Genomic DNA, 17,979 nt, shown 5'->3' with positions numbered 1-17,979 from the left:
TGTATTTAATCCCTTAGGCCTTAAATGGGTTTTAGTTAGGTCCTAGGGCTTGTATGGTCCAAGTCTTAGACCAAGTAGATCCATTTAGTTAGTTAGGGTCTGTTTGGGTTGCACCCTAAGTCCATAGGACTTAGTTATCCTCTAAGGTCTGTTTGGTTTGGGTTAGGGTTTATAAAACCCATTAATTACTTAAGTTAGGCCTTGTAGACCCACTTCATGGTCCAAATAATCCAATCAATGGTGAGGGTAGGGGTCTATATGGTCCAAGAGTCCGATTAGGGTGTCTGGGACATGGGTATGTGGGTCCCACAGGAAAATAAACCAAAAAGATTGATGACAGCACAGGTGGATTATCGATCGAATTTACCAGCAGTGGATCCGGTCGTGACTCCGGTGCTGTTATCATGGCCCAAACTTCAAGGAAAATTGTGGGGCTTTGGCTTACACTTCCAAAACTTCGAGAGGATTCTTTTTATAATATTTTAAGTTCAAGGTCATCAGTGTTGACCATGGCTATAGGGCATTACCCTTAGATAAGGTCTAAATTGCCCCGGGGTATTTGGGTATATTTAGGGTGCGGGTGTAACATCCCCCCAACCTTATTAAAATTTCATCCTCAAAATTTGGGGCAACCCGGTCTCAAGGGTGCGAGCTTGTTGAATAACAACATCTCCTATTATCCACTACTTGAACTAAGTCAAAGGTCGGGTCAAGATAAGGCAGGGCCTAATTGACACAACAGGTCAGGTTCTACAATCCTTTTTCCTTACAGGGTCACATTACCATAGGGGGTGTTGTTCATAATAACCCTAGGCTCCATTGGGTTTAGGGCCGATGGTCACAATATACCAGTAGGTCACACCAGGATTTACACACTAAACTAAGCCATCAGGAACAGAAAGTTCCCTAGGTCTTTCAGATCAGGTGATACCACTCTGACCTTCACTACTCTGGTCATTCTTGGGATACAGGACTGAATCTGTCCAGTCCCCAACATAGGGTTCATATTCGGAATGCTTTAACTTCAGGTTATCTCACTACCTAACCCAACGTTAGAATGATTTGGAATATTGATGGAATCTCCTATTGTTCACTCCCAGTACGGAGGGAACGCATTTGGTGATCCATTACTCCATTCATATCTGTCTTTGGAGAAGGTCTTGTTACATCTTTTAGTTTCCAGCTTTCACAACCTTGCAAGCCTACTACATAGTCATCTCACAGGGGAAAGTCCATATTGGTCCTCTTCAACTTTTATCAATCTAGGTTCAAGTCAATTTCTTTAAGTAGGTCCCATAACTAACTTATTCGGCTATTATTAAACTCATTAACTATTAACTTAGGGTTTGGTTGACCAGGGTCGGGGCTTAACTAGCTACCATGATAAGGTCAAACCAAGGTCAAACGTGTGGTTTAGAAGAACTAATCTAACCACTCATAAGGGTTCAAGGGATATATTTATATTTTTATTATCACACCAATCATAGGTATAAGCTTAATAAGTACATTCATATCCCTATGGCCATATATTTGCCACTTAAGTACATCCACAAGGGTAGGTTAGCTCTAGACATGGTATACTAAGTCATTTTGGGTGTCACCTCACAACTTAGGATTCCCTCTATGAGTCTAAACAAGGTTTGGATAAACCAAGTAAAGCACAATTGGAGTTTATCGCTGGTCTATGAGGTGTCATAAATGACCTCCACACTCACGTGGTCTTTATTGATCACTCAGGCGAAGTTATTCCAAATCAACCTATGATCTCATCTTTTTGTCTGGCGACGAGTTGGGTTCTATATACCCCTATAAAGGTTTCTATACCACATAGGTTCAGGGTTTCCTAAAAATCACTCCCAGTTCACTCACTAACGGGGTCTAAGGATTTTCATCCCCAAAGGTAACTCTTCTTTTCTCGCATAGGAGGGGAGTCACAGCATACACTAATGTCTACCATTTCTTATTGGCTGGCCCGGCTGATGTAGGCCCGAGAATATAGACACCATAGTTTACAATCAAGGCAAGCAATAACCATGCAGGGGCCAAGCAAGATGGGTGTCCAACCTAGGGTATAGGCATAAAATCATCATACATGGGGTGGCCAAAAGGTCTAAAAAATTTGGGCTTAAAACCCTTTAAAGAAATTGGGTGGACTCACGGATGGAATCAGTGTTGTGGGTCCGTTCGTGGCTCCCCCGCAAGATAGGCAGAGTAGGCTAACGGGCAGATGCGGAACGTGAATCCGTTCGTTCGTCCGATCACGAAATTTTAACAAAAACAAAGCCGCGAGTTTAAAACTCAGTTTTGGCTCCAAAGAGAAGGACACATCCATTGGAGAAAAATTGCTCCCAGGGACATCTGTTCAAGTATCTTGGCCCTAGTTTGGTTGGGGTTTTTGGTGTTTTAAGCCTCAAAATTCATCTCCTACACTCCAAAGGTATGATTCTCTTCTCCTTCCTTTCTTCCGTTCTTTCCTTGGATTTGATATAGATAATCCCAAGTTTTTGATCATGTCTTGATTTTATTTGCACTTTCATGGCCATGTACACCAAGTTCATGCCAAAATCGGTTTAGGCTAAGGTTTTTGGGTTTGTTTAAGCCCTAATCAATTAATGGCACTATGTTGATGAATCCCTGTTTAAGTATTGCATCTTTTAGAAATTTTAGAAATCCTTGCAAGCATCTTAGAGATTGTTGCTATGGTTGTCGAGTGTAGTTGGAATTTTTTTTTTTTTTTGAATTGTCCCTAGGTTTAAATTGGGATAACATTCTCAATCCTTCAATACCTTGGGGAAACTTCTCTAAAGCATGTTAGATTCATTATATGCCTTAAAACCTCATAGAAAATCTTTCTTCTTATAATCCTCAAGTACATTCTCATTTTATTCAAACAACTCACTCTTTTGATGTATTCTCAAATACATTTCTTATATTATGGGATTATTGGCATAATTCTTATTGTCTATCCCCTTTTCCTCAAATAAATCATTCATTGTTTCTTGTTGGGGTATCTCATTCAACCACTTGCTTGTTTGGCATTGTCTAGGATGTAAAGTAATCAATTACATATATCATTCACACTGTTCACATCCCTTCACACCCAAGCATTAGAAGTTTCACATAGATTTTATTTGTATATCAATCTTGTCTCTTTTCCTTTACTTCAAACACATCTCCAATGGTATCAGTGTTCTATTTCTCATTGATCATTGTTTTCATCCAATGATTTCCACATCATCTACGCATTTTACTTCTTTAAGTCTATTTGCCAATCATGCATTATTAACCCCATTTGGCTTACATTCATTATCTTTCTTTGGTTGGTGCCTCATGTGTAGGTAACTAGCCATGGGTCCCAAAGAAAGAGAGACCTATCTATTGCACCTTCCATCCCTACTGCCTACAATGCGCATCAATTCACCTAGAAAAAAAGCTGAGGGGATTTTCTGAGAGCACCTATTCAACAAGAAGATTCTTGCAGAGAGAGATCTAATAGTGGAGGAGCTTTTGGCCTACAAGGTTGAGGCCAGGTTTGATAGATTGAAGTCGACTGACATGCTGATTCAACCAGAATTCTACTACCCTACCTTGGTCAGGGAATTTTACTCAAATCTAGTAATGATCTAGGAGGATGACAATGGCTCCAGGTTGATTTCCTATGTAAAGGGAGTGGCCATTAACTTCGACGCCATGGAGCTGGGGGCTCTTCTCAATATATCCTCAGAAGGTGAGAGGGTATACTATCCTCTAGGCAGTCATCTAGACAAGTGTTTACATCCAGATGAGAGGCGGAGTTTGTTTAAAGTCCTCTCTAATGACAGGTTCGAGGAGAACGAAGATCTTTTCCAAGTTCCCTTCAAAATTTAGGCGCACATCTGGGATCCTACAGGACAAGGTCCATGGACTAGGTCATTTCCAGTATTTTCGGTAGAGTTACCGACAAGTCCTAGGAATGACACTCCCAAGTGACACGGGTGCCATAGGCTTACTCTAGAGCACTCAGGACCACTCCCAGTACTTTCAGTACAGTTACTAATGAGTTTCAAGAATAGCACTCCCAAAGGGACACATGGGGCCGATGCTCAAACTCGATCGACTCACCTATGTGATGCTCAATGGTCAGGCAAGATTTAAGAATTAGCTCTCCTGAGGTACACCCAGGGCCAATACCAAAATCTCCATCTAATACTCTTAAGCAGTACTCGGGGTTAGGCAAGATTTAAGAATCAGCTCTCATGAGGATGCTCAGGGTCGATACCGAGATCTCCATCTAAAACTCCAGAGTAGTACTCAGGCACAGGCAAGATCCAAGCCGCTCTCCCAAGGAACGCTCAGGGCTGAGACCGAAATCTCCATCTAACACTCTCGAGTGGTACTCAAGGTCGAACAAGGATAAGGATAGGCACGCCCAAGGGTATTCGGGGCCAATCTCAGCACTATAGCAGATGAATCTACATTAAGATTATGACAGTGCAGGGGAGCAAGTTCAGTACGGGGATGGTAGAGGGGCCAAAAATGAGGGGGATGACAGCGATGATGATGTGGAGTTCATGGGCTTTGGGCCATTTAGAGCAGGATCTTCAGGTGCACCCGGGGGGAGGTAGTGACATTCTGACGGCCATCAGGCGGCTGAACCTGCGAGTGGTGGATGGCTTCGATGAGGTCAAGAAGCAACTCTCCGACCAGACTCGGCGCCTAGAGGGTATCGAGAGAGGGGTAGATGACATCAACACCTTTCTTGGTCGCAGTGGTGCAGACAATTAGCCTAGCTTTCTCTCAGCAATCTTTGAAGTTATTTTGGATCAGTCCTTTTAACTTCTTGTCTTGAGATGGATAATTGTGGAACTCTTTCATTTTGCTTTTCCTTTAGTTTCCTTGCATTTTCTTTTTCCTTCTCTTTATCAGTAGTTTGGGGACTTTTAGAATTTTTTTAATTATGGTGGATTTATATGTCCTGATCTTGGACAGATAGAATTAGATGTTTGAGTCGGAACAGGTGAAATCTTATGATTTGGATTGGAATGGGCACAGTCATGCCCAAACAGGAATTTGAAACAGTTATGGTGGTTGAATTTGTATATCTTTGATTTGGCAGGAGGAATCATATGCTTTAGTTGGAATGGATGAATCAAGGATGTTGAATTGAGAGGGACTTAGTTGCCTTCGAAGGAGGATTTGGAACAATTTACACTTGTAATTAATTCTATATATATATATGCTTATATTTACTTAATTCTCGCTTGTTTAGATCATTGTGGATTATTGTGGTTGGTTATGTTTAATTCATTATTAATTATGACTTATAGTATATATATGCCCATCTATTACCTACTTAAGACTCAACCAAGCAATTGCATAGTTCTATTCTACAGTCTATGTTTCAAGTTCCAAGTTTTATGTTGCCTATTATCTTTCTAGGTTCTTGTTTTTACTCCAATCAGTCTTCTTCCTATGTCTGCACACAATCATTTATGTTCTTGAGATTTTTAATTTAGAACCTAATTGTGGAGAGTAAGTTAAGAGATTACACTGAACTGTGGTCGGTTCAGAGCATCATTGCTCTGATACCACTCTGTCACTCCCCCATCCCGATGTAAGATATTTTACCACAATAGGGGGGTGACTAGGACAACACGTGTCATCCCAATACCTACCAGGATCACTGATACAGTGTCCCGAGCCATAGTCCACCCTGTCATCTCCTTTGATAACAGAAAGGAACGTACCAAATGGAATAAACTGTTCCAAATACAAAGATAGCGGAAGCGAAATTAAATTTAATCGTATGAAATTATAGAGCATCGGTTCTCTAATGATAACACATAGTATAATTTTAATATTTGTAACCATTCACTACTCTCCTTATAAATAAGCATACAGTTTATACATGATTATGGAATGAATACATAAATTAAATAATAAATAATTCCCCAAGGGCACCAATCTTGGGTGTACACATACATCCAAGTCACAGCCACCGGCCCCACTTGATTTGCATCCAACGGTGAGCATCAAAGTAGTACCTCCTGCATAATAGCTAAAAAGGGGTTGCGCAATGGGGTTAGCTATACTAGCTAGTGAAAGAGTAAAGGGGAATGCACATACACCACACAAGCAATATCAAGCAGAATGATGCATGCTAATGTTAGATTCATTTTTCACCTAACATATAAATTCTATCGGTCAAGTATATGCTACTGTGATAACTCGGAAGACACTGAGGGTCACTTATCCTATCGCCCCAGTGAAACCTCAATTATCACATTGGGACCTATGCCGGTAGAAGCCATTATGACCACCCAGTGGTAGACCCCATATAGCCATTACTACCCCTGACCTGACCTCTCCCACCTCCATAGCCATCAGGTGCTCCGACTATCCAACACCTAAACCCCTGTTGGGAAGGGTCGTAGCATAAGGGAGCATAAATCCTAGCCACAGATATATTACATGCAAATCCTATCGTCCCAAGAGGTATTCCGGGTGCATCAACGTCCCATTCCATCTAGTACCTGGGTACCAGCACGGCACGGCACATACAGATCAAGATGACATATAACAGTTTTCATAATTAAATAAAGTGGGATTCCGATACCGACACACCCGGCACCGTAGCCCGATACAATGGTGAGCGTACTATCACATTCATAACAGTTCACATAAGAGATAAAAGATGCAATGCGCACAATGCTTATATTTATATAATAGCATGCTTAATATTTGTATATTATAATATTCAAACCCAACAAAATCACCCAAAACCCAGTCACAATAATTTGGATATCGTTCGATGTGTTTAGTATCAATTACCCTGATATATGCTCTCCCACACTGGTTAGGTAGCCTAGGGATACGTGAAACATAAGGTTAGAAAGTGTGGACGGGTCCTAAGAGGAGCTCCAAGTGTTATAAACAAGAAATTCTAAAAATGAAATCCTTAAGTCAATCTGATTCCCAGCCTTCTTCTTGAGATCCAACAACTTCATGAGCTAGGGGAGGGTGTCCTAAACCTTCCTAAGGGCATAATGTCTCATATCATTTATTGGTCTTGGGAGATTCCATAGCTTGGTCTCTCCTTAGGATTTTCCATTTCTAGGTTGAGGTCTCAAGTCCCTTAGGACAGTAAGGGGGTTTTGAGGGCATTAAGGGTCGACCTTGGCACCCCGAGATGGGCGGATCCACGGGCGGATGCATGATTCTGAGTCCGCTCGCAGCAGAATTGAGTTTTTCAACTCCGAACTTCATCCAAATTGGTAATTCCCAAGGCCCCCAATGGCTTCAAGGGCTTATAGGGATGATTTCTAAGGCTCAATAGGGTCCTAATAATCCTAATGGCAAAAAGCATTAAGGCATCTATGGTTTATATCGAATTTTTCAACCCAATCTTGGGTTTTTGGGTGAAATCCTTAGGTTTTCATGGCTTAGGTTGTATAACACACCATTGGAAGGATTAAGGATGTGCAATGGCACCCAAAGGAACCAAGAACAAGCTCCAACACAAGAGCATTGGATCCCAAGTGGAACCCAAGCTATTCCCTATCTCAAAATCCCAAACCTAAACTAGAAATTAGAGAAATGGAGAGGGAGAGATGGGAGATGTCACTTACCTCCAATGGAGAGCCAAAACCTAGGGCTAGGTGAGCCCCCTTCTTTAACCTCCTTTTCTTCTTCTCCTTTTGCTTCTTCCTTTCCTTCTCGTTTCTTCTTCTCCTTCTTCCTTTCTTTCCTTTCCTTTTCTTCTTTTCCTTCTCCGGACAGCAAGAGGGGAGGAAGGAGATGAGGTGTAGGAGGAGAGGGCAGCAGCCTTCTCTCTTCTCCCTTCCCTTCTCTTCTTCTTCTTCTTCTTCTTCTTCTTCCCCTTCTTCTTCTTGTCTGGTTTCAGCAAATGGGAGAAATGGGAATGAGCTAAAGAGCTCATCCCATAAATAACTAAAATGGGCCTTAGGGCCATGTTTGGTTTAGGTCCTTAGAATGTATTTAATCCCTCAGGCCTTAAATGGGTTTTAGTTAGGTCCTAGGGCTTGTTTGGTCCAAGTCTTAGACCTATTAGATCCATTTAGTTAGTTAGGGTCTATTTGGGTTGCACCCTAAGTCCATAGGCCTTAATTATCCGCTAAGGTCTGTTTGGTTTAGGTTAGGGGGTATAAAACCCATTAATTACTTAAGTTAGGCCTTGTGGGCCCCACTTCATGGTCCAAGAGTCTAATTAGGGTGTCTGGGACACGGGTATGTGGGTCCCATAGAAAAATAAACCAAAAAGGCTGATGACAGCATGGGTGGATTATCGATCGAATTCACCAGCAGTGGATCTGATCGTGACTTCGGTGCTGTTGTCGTGGCCCAAATTTCAAAGAAAATTACGGGGCTTTGGCCCAAACTCCCAAAACTTCGAGAGGATTCTTTTTATAATATTTTAAGTTCAAGGTCATCAATGTTGACCATGGCTATAGGGCATTACCCTTAGATAAGGTCTAAATTGCCCCAGGGTATTTGGGTATATTTGGGGTGCGGGTGTAACACAATGGGTATAGCCCCATCTGGGGTGAGCGAAAAGGACTACATGATTCCATATGGTCTGGTCGTTAGAGATTCTGGGTAAATTGTTAGGTTACGAGTATGGGAAGGTATTAGCACCCCATTATGTCCAGTTAAACTGGTCTTTCTACTAGATGCTTGATTTCAAACATGCTCCCTTAATGATATGTCCTATACCAACATATAAGGCTACCTTGTGACACATCAAACACACGAAAAATATGCTAATTATAATGCTTGTAGCTAAAACTGTTGATATGCATACTAACATGAGTTGCTTTAATGGATGCAAGCAAGGTATACTAAAATGCTTTATGGAAACTAAAACAAGAAGAGAACAACTACATTTTGAAAATAAAAATTACTATTTACACTAAAGCAAGCTACTTTAATGATCTATATCATACCAGAACTAGTAAGAAAGAAAGAGATAGATACTTGTCACGAAATAAAAGAAATAAAGAAAAATATATCAAATATAAAATATATAAAAATATACCAAATACAAAATATATAATGTCCCACAGCTCAAGTGGAGACGAACGATCAACTTGCCTCTCTCTTGTCAGATAGAGTAATGGCTATGTCAAATGGATTTGGATTACTCAAACTTTGGGCTGAGTAACGACTATAACAAGGAATTTTGCTAGTCAGACTTTGGGCAGAGTAATAGTTGCAAATGGGGTTTTCGTTACTCAGACTTCGGGCAGAGTAATAGTTGAAAATGAGATTTTCGCTACTCAAACTTCAGGCAGAGTAACAGTTGCAAATGAACTTTTTTGCTACTTAGATTTCGGGCAGAATAACGACTGAAAATGGGCTTAAATCTACTCAAAAATGTTGAAAAGTGGGCTTCAAGTGACTTATATTACAGACAAGGTAACGGGTGTGCAGGCTTTGAACCAATATGAATAGGGGTTTGGAAGAAGGCTCAGAAAGGGATTTTGGACACCAAAAACCAAGAAAATAGGGCAAAGGATGTGCTTCCTCAAGGTTAAGATCTCCTCTCTTCTCCCCTTTAAATGGGGGGCACCCCTATTTATAGGGGTCCCCTAGTCAACCACGTGAAAGTAGAACGATGGAATTTGTTGTGAAGTGCACGACTATGCTTTCATTGATGTATTGATTTTATAGGTGACATACAAGAGATATACAAGATAGTTACAAGTGATAAGTGATGGCAAGTGATAAGATTGCCCAGCTGTACATTATCAATTAACAGTTTGTGTTGGGTTCAAGTACCAACAATTGAGAAGTGGTAGCTAGGCTTGTGTGTGACTTGGTCTTTGCAGTTAGCAACTTATCATGTCCGCTATCATCCTCCCGCAACCTGATAGTGGTTACACGAAGCAGTTTGGATCGATGGAAATGGAATAGTGGTGATGGTAGCCCCTTGGTAAATATGTCTGCAAGATGTTCTCAAAATGGAACAAATTTAATATGGACCTTCTTGTTGACTACCAAGTCCCGAACAAAATGGTAGTCCACCTCTATATGTTTTGTTCGGGCATGTAGTACTGGATTTGCTGCCAAGTGAGTAGATGGTATATTGTCGTAACGGAGGATGAATGGGAGAGGCAAGTGAACATCTAGATCTGCTAGGAGATATGAGAGCCATAATAGTTTTGACATTGTGACAGCCAGTGCTTTGTATTCGGCTTCTGAGCTTGATCTTGAGATTGTGGGTTGTTTCTTTGAACCCCAAGATATCAGATTAGGTCCTAGATAAGTGCAGAAGCCAGTGGTTGAACGGCGAGTGTCAGGGCATCCAGCCCAATCAGCGTCTGAGTAGCCAATAAGCTGAGATAGAGGGCTCGGTTGGATATGTAGACCAGTCCCAACTGTATGCTTGATATAGCGTAGTATACGCTTTACGGCAACGAGATAAGCTGTTGTTGGGGCATGCATGTGTTGACAAACCTGATTCATGGCATAGCAGATGTCAGGGCGTGTCATGGTGAGATATTGAAGCACGCCAACAATTGTACGGTATTCTTTGGGGTCTGGTAAAGGTTCCCCTTGTACCGTTGATAGTTTGGAGCCTAACCAGACTGGTGTTGTACATAGTTTACTTCCGATCATACCAGTTTGGTTAAGAAGATCTACTGCATATTTTGTTTGAGAGAGTGTCAAACCGGTGGTGGACCACGTTGCCTCAATTCCCAAAAAATGGTGCAGACTCCCTAAATCAGTCATTGCAAATTCCTGTCCAAGTTGAGAAATGAAAGAAGCAAGGTGATGTTCATTGGGCCCTGTAAGGATAATGTCATCTACGTAGAGAAGTAAGATGATCATGTGGTCCTTAGTATGACGAATGCCACATGGAGTTGTCAGCAAGGCTTTTAGTGAATCCATTCTTTAGGAGGAATTTGCTGAACCTGTGGAACCAAGCATGGGGCGCCTGGCGAAGTCCATAGATTGCCTTGTGCAAGCGGCATATGTGGTTGGGTGCCGTTGAAGATATGAATCCAGGGGGCTGCTCCATATAGATTTCTTCTTGTAAATCGCCATTTAAGAAGGCGTTTTTGACAGCTAGTTGATGCACCTTTCAAGTGCGAGAGACAGCAAGAGAAAGTACAGTTCGAATCGTTGTTGGTTAACAACAGGACTGAAGGTGTCCGTGAAATCGATGCCAGGTTGTTGATGAAACCCTTTTTCTACGAGATGAGCTTTGTAGCATTGGATCGTTCCATCACCTTTTGTCTCAATGCGGAACACCCATTTGCATTCTACAATATTCAAATTTGGTGAAGGAGGGACCAATGACCAGGTCTGATTTGCCATTAAAGCTGAATATTCATCTTGCATAGCAGTGACCCAGTGAGGGTTCTTTGCAGCCTGTTTATAAGTGGTAGGCTCGACTACAGTGTTATCCAAGGATGCCAGGAGAGCTGTGGGGAGGGGATGGCGTGTGTGAAGTAAAGAAATAGGCTGCTTGATACGTCTAGTACCTGTACGGCTATGGGTAACCATATGATGACAAGGTGCTTATGGTGGTGGTGGAGGAGGTGGTGGGGGAGGTGGGGATGCTGTTGCAAGTGTTGATGGTGGTGGTAGGGGTGCTGGCGGTGGTGGTGGGCTGATATGGTGAGGTATGGAAACTGTGGCTGATGTGGGTGATAATGGAGTGGTTGAAGATGCAGTTAAAGGTGAGTGGGTAATAGGTTGTACATCCAAGTTGGATGGGGGGGTGATGGATGGTGGGGGTAATGAGAGAGTTATGGTGGATGATGATGAAGGTGGAGGGGATGAGTTACCTGGTGATGCAGCAAATGCGAAGCAGTGTTCATTAAATGTGACATGTCGTGATTTATAAACTTTGCTAGTTGTAGGATCAAGACAGCGGTAGCCTTTGTGTTGTAGACTATAGCCCAAGAAAATACAGGGAGCCAACTTTGGGGGCAGTTTGTCGTGACAGTAAGGGCGGAGATTAGGAAAGCATTGACATCCAAAGACACGAAAGCTGTTGTAGTCCGGCTTATCACCAAATAAATTTTCATGGGGAGAAATGCCTTGCAAAATAGGGGAAGGTAGCCTGTTTATAAGTTGTTGTGGTGAAAGCTTCAAGCCAATATGTTTTGGGCATTTGCGCTTGGAATAAAAGAGTTAAACCCATCTCCATTATGTGGCGATGTTTGCGCTCAGCAAGCCTATTCTGCTGTGGTGTGTGAGGGCATGAGATAGAAACAATGCCACATGTTTCTCAAAATTCTTTGAATGCCCCTCTTGTTAATTCAAGTGCACCATCACTTCGAAAATACTTGATTGTTGTTGAGAGAATATTTTCTGCCATGCTCTTAAAGTGACGAAAGCATGCAAGTGAGTCTGATTTTGAACATGGTGGATATATCCAAGTGAAACGACTATAGTCATCGACAAAAATAATATAAGAACTGAATCCACTAACAGAAAGTGTTGGAGAAGGCCCCCATAAATCAGACCCTGATCTTCTACGGCACCACGGGCAGAGCGGCCTGAGCGGTGCACATACAGGTCACCCTGCAATAATCGTCTTGCCCCTGCCCGAGTACCTTGCCCGAGCGGGGGTAATGCGGTCATTGCAGGGCGCCCTGTTTGTGCGCCGCTCAGGCCGCTCTGGGTAGGACGCCGTAGACGATCTGAATACCCATAAATCACAATGAACAATCTCTAATGCTGAAGTAGTCTGTCTACTAGACAAAGAAAATGGAAGACGATGATGTTTGCCTTGTTGACAAGGTATACATAATTTATTCTGCTTCAAAAAACCAATAGAATGCAAAACATTAGATGCCCGGAGTTGTCGTTCAATCGACAACGACGGGTGTCCCAAACGCGGATGTCAAACTTTTGCTGGTACTTGAGTGCTAAGAAGAGCTATGGGAGGAACGGTGGAGCACGGTAGGGTGTAAAGATCACCGCTGATTGGTCCCTTCAATATTGTCTTTCCTGTTTGTAGATCCTTGATACAAAATCCCCATGGAAAAAATTGAACAGAATAATTATTATCTTTGGTGAGCTTTGAAACTGAAATCAGATTCTTGGCTATATGAGGGACAACTAGCACATCATTGAGAGCCAATTGTTTGATAGAGTTGGGCAAAACTGTAGAACCAACATGTGAGATATGAATGCGCTTACCATCACCCACAACAACTTGATCAATACCATAGTGGGCATTTGATTGCTACAAGAACGAAGGATCAAATGCCATTTGAGATGTTGCACCAGAATCTGGAACCCATTGAGCATCCATTGGAACAGGGGCTGCCGGAGGAGACTGGTCATGTGGTAAAACAGCGTGAAATCCGGCAAAGGTGTTGTTAGACAAACCTTGGTTGCTGTTGCGACTTGCCGAATACCTGAAAAAACACTTGTTGGCTGTGTGACCAAATTTGGCACAGATTTGGCATTTGACAGAGGGTTGGTAAGGCCGGTTTGAAGGAGGTGTTGGGTTTGGGAGAAGGGGTGGAGCATTTTGCCCACGTTGGGAGGGTGGATATTGGCCACGACTACTGTTGGGAGGACCCTGGGTTGGACGACGGTACTGTCCACGGTTCTGGTTTTAAAATTTAGGTTGGTTGGGTGAGGTAGTGGTGAGGAGAGCAGTGGGAGAGTTGGGGTCAGGCAGAACAGAGGATTGGTTCCCATAACCTCGACTGAGTCGCTGTTCATGTGTAAGGAGTTTGGCGCGAAGATCGGAAAAAGAAACGGGTGGGATAATGTTTTCAACGGTGATGATGAATGGACCATACTCCTCCCCCAAGCCATTGAGTGTATACCCAATTAAATCAGAATCAGTGACACGTTCATCAATGGCAGCAAGAGAGTTTGCCAGAGATTTTATTTTTTGTAGCTATTCGGTAATGGTGGATTGACCCTTGTTGATACGCAGAAGCTCATTGCGCAAATATGTCTTGCGCGCCATGGATTGTTGTTGGAAGAGTGCAAAGAGAGTCCCAAACTTCCTTGGCAGTTTTTAAACCAAGAATGTGGAAAGAGAGTGATTCATGGAGCGTGGTATTAATACATGCTCTGACAAAGTGATCAGTTTTTCTCTAGGTGTGAAACTCAGGGTTGGGAGAGGGAACTGCTTGAGAAGACTCGGCTGTAGCAGAGGTAGGGGATATGAGTTATGGTGGTGCGGTGCTAGATCCATCAATGTGTCCCATGAGGTCGCAACTGATGATAACGGATATGATAAGTTGCTATCGGTTGACATATTGAAGAAAAAGGAGGGTTTTGGATCGGTATTGGCTCTGATACCATGAAAGTAGAACGACGGAATTTGTTGTGAAGTGCACAACTGTGCTTTCATTGATGTATTGGTTTTGTAAGTGACATACAAGAGATATACAAGATACTTACAAGTAATAAGTGATGATAAGTGATAAGATTGCCCAGTTGTACATTATCAATTAAGAGTTTGTGTTGGGTTCAAGTACCAACTGGTGGCTGGGCTTGTGTGTAATGGTCTTTGCAGTTAGCAACTTATCATATCCGTTATCACCACGATGCCGTGGTAAAAAAACTCATGGCACCGTGAGTTTGTCAGAATGCTGACGCCCACGATGTTCCACTCTATTCAAGACACTACGAGGGAAAACAGTGGCATTGCGGTTAGAGTGTTACAGTGTTGCGGTTTGGAGACCACGGCACCACAGACAACCCCCTCCACCTTGGCCCGAACTTTTGCATTTTTGTAAAGGTTTTTTGCCCTTTATGCTTCATAAAAAAGCCGTGGTCGGGGAAGGTGAACAATACCTCATTCAGTATTTGGAAAAAAATAGATTTTGAATCATTTTCAGAGACATGAGGATGATGTGGCAAAACTTCATTGCTGTTAAAAAACTGTTATATGATAGGCACTTGGCCTCTAATGCTCTCTGCCTAGTTTGTAATAGGGAGGAGGCCGGAGATCATCACTCATGCTCTTCTCTTCTGCCCCTTTGCTTCTATGGTTTGGTATGTACGGCTTTATGACTTAATGCCCATGAGTTTATGGGTGAGTGCTTCAAGGGTTGGCTGAACTTTCTATTTGTAAAGTTTAAGTCCGCTCCAAATTTGCAGGATTTCCATATATTATGGTCATCTATATCTTGGCAGATTTGGAAAAGCCATAACAATGTTGTTTTCAACCATGTAGCTCCGAAATTTGCATAATGTTTTTATTGGAATTACAAGCTCTGTTGCTTAAGGTCATCTGTATATAGTTGAAGTAATCCAGGCCACTCCTTTGACTGCTTTGGGCTTTGATAATGTGACTACTCCTAGTAATTGCTTTGCTATCTTCACTGATGGGGCGCGGTCTTCTTCCATATGCAAGGGGAGCCGAGGTGTTATCATTAAAGATCCATTGGGAATTTTCTTTGCAGCGAGATGCAAAATTAGCTATGGTTCATCAACGTTAATGATGGAGACTGAAGTAGTGAGAGTTAGCCTTATGCTCACCCAAGTTTTAGGGATTAAATCTGTGGCTATCTTCAGTGAACTCTGTCTTTAGTTAAGGTTTGTAATGGTGTTTCTAGCCCTGTAGATTGGGCATCTAGAACTGTTATTGATGACTTGGTTTCTTTAATTGCTTCTTTTGATTTTGTTTGCTTTAGTTTTATTCCTCATTCTTCCAATAGGGAAGCTCATAATCTAGCAAAAGGTTCTTCTGTCTTAGGATTTTTTTTTTTTCATTTGGTGGGGATCCCCCCTCCTTTTCTTTAATCTTCCTCTTTTCGGGGTAGGATTTTCTCCTATTCTGATTTCTTTTAATAAATAGCTTTTAGTTTTTTTGCTAAAAAAACAATTTTTTTTTCAAACATAGCAACACATCATACATCTTATGGTCGATGGCCAACACATATAAACCCATGCATCTTTCACATACTTATTTTTAGTTTACCATGATCATGAAAACCATCAATCCGCATCAACCATGCATCATAAACATGCCTTACCCATCTCACATGCATCATGGGTATCACCATGCATGATGTACATGCCATACACATGCGAACACATGCTGAAACACCCTAAACTCACCAGACACATCCTGAACCATGCTGAAACACTCAACTGACATCTGAACACATGACTAACACATCACAACACATCCCAATTACATCCAAAAATATCCCCCTCGCATCTCTTACATCTCAGCACATCCCAACATATAAAACACTTATACTTTTGTTAACAATGACAACACATGCACTATGAAGGAAATATTATAAAAACTGTCGCATAACACCATAAGTCCAAAAATGAAGAACCCGTGAATTCCCCTAAATTCCTTTGTAGCATAAGGTATAATGCTTTTAGGCGGCTACCAAAAATAATGGTGTCAACAACTATCAAAAAAATTTTTTTTTTGGGGGGAGGGGGGGGGATACTAAAATGTACTATTACTAATTTGTTTTTTTTTTTTGGATGAGAAACAAAGAAATATATAACAAACTTAAGGAGAAACAGGTCGGTTAGTCTAGCCAAATTCTTGGCAATAAATGTACTATTACTAATTGAATGGAGTGTTTTTGTTCTTCTGAAAAGTGGACTGGACTCCCCGGTTGAACTTGCTTAAGCTAAAACAGCTGCCTGAATACGTAAACGGCTCCAGTTTCCATTTAGATTCTTGGTTGTTGATGAAACCCGAACTTGAACCTTTGTGGGTTTGATGTCCAATCTGGTTTTTAAAATTATGTATGAAACATTTGACGCTTTAAAGAATCAAGAGCTGTTCAGTGAAAGTGTAGACATTCAAATTAGCTGATTCTTGCTGAGGATAAACCGAAAGACCCTTTAAATATATAGAGAGAGAGCGAAGAACTTATTAATTGAGGTTCGTTGTTACAGGTACATCTCTTTGGGAGCACGCACTCTCCATTGTTAAAGAAACAAGAACAATAGTCAGCTCTTCTTCCAATAAAACATGAAAAATTAAAGACAATGAAAAAATTAAATAAAAAAAAGGAAATTAAATTTATCATTATCATTTATTCATGTCCATTGCGTTCTTGACTGCATCCGTAGCTCCTTCTGCCTTGGCTTTCATTTGCTGACCAGTCTGCAAACAAGTTTAGCTGCAAGTCACACTAACATGGACAATTAAAATAAAACATATTGAAAGCAAATCCTAGCCATTCAATTAGTGGGCCCTAGATAAATCCGGCCCTTATCAGAGGGTTGGATCGAGATTATTGAGTTTCATGGGGAAAATAAGAATTGGGTAGGTAGGGAAAAAGGATTGAACCTCTTGACATGATTGCTTGGCAGAATTGACAGCGTTGGCTGCCTTATCCATCATCTGATCCTTGTTCATCTGCACGCACCAAGAAATTAAGAATCCTCTCATCAACCATGCATGCATTTGTGCAACACATAACAACATCTTCTCATGCATGCATACATGCATATTCATCATGCATTGCATGCATGGGGGTTACAATTCATGCATCATGAATATATGCAATGTGAAACATTAAAAACTACAATAGGTTGATTTTACCTGAGCATGGGCCTTGGTCTCCCCGGCTTGGTAGCTGAGGTTCGTAGATTGGGAATTGTCAGCCATCTTTCTACACTCACTTTACTTTACGAAAGCAGCAACTGAGTGAGTTTGAGATTCAAAATATATATGAGCTTTGCTTTGCTTTGATGATGCAAAAAACCAATGGAAGGGGGAGGAAAATTTATAGCATCCAACACTTATCCTCTTATTGACGCGTGTAAGACTATTCCTACTCCAACGGTGTAAAAGGTCAAAGCTTACCACGGATTCTGGCGCGTGGATACTACTGTCCTACCCGGACCACTGAACAGTAGTTTTCTGTTAAAGGTCCTTTTACTTCGGCGCCTCTCTCTCTCTCTCTCTCTCTCTCTCTCTCTCTCTATTTGACTGTCTTTTGGGTTCTGTTCCTGGTCCAACCCAGTTTACTTATAAAATGGGAACCTAGACAGATAGTCTAAGACAGCATT

At 41.7% G+C, this 17,979-nt stretch overlaps 1 protein-coding gene across 1 annotated transcript; it reads right to left on the bottom strand.

The window, feature by feature from the left end:
• Window positions 1-9,954: 9,954 nt before the first annotated feature.
• On the bottom strand, window positions 9,955-10,890 carry LOC122665643 (uncharacterized mitochondrial protein AtMg00810-like). The gene has a single exon (XM_043861792.1). The coding sequence runs from the start codon at window positions 10,888-10,890 to the stop codon at window positions 9,955-9,957; it is 936 nt and encodes a 311-aa protein (XP_043717727.1).
• Window positions 10,891-17,979: the final 7,089 nt, after the last annotated feature.

The sequence above is a fragment of the Telopea speciosissima genome, chromosome 6 (assembly GCF_018873765.1).
Source record: "Telopea speciosissima isolate NSW1024214 ecotype Mountain lineage chromosome 6, Tspe_v1, whole genome shotgun sequence".
Taxonomy (NCBI): Eukaryota; Viridiplantae; Streptophyta; class Magnoliopsida; order Proteales; family Proteaceae; genus Telopea; species Telopea speciosissima.
The sequence above is the reverse complement of the archived record's forward strand: the minus strand, read 5'-3'. Positions and strand labels throughout refer to the sequence as shown.

Excerpts from the sequence above, each read along its gene's own strand:
- LOC122665643 (XM_043861792.1), bottom strand. The coding sequence starts at position 10,890 with ATGGATTCACTAAAAGCCTTGCTGACAACTCCATGTGGCATTCGTCAT.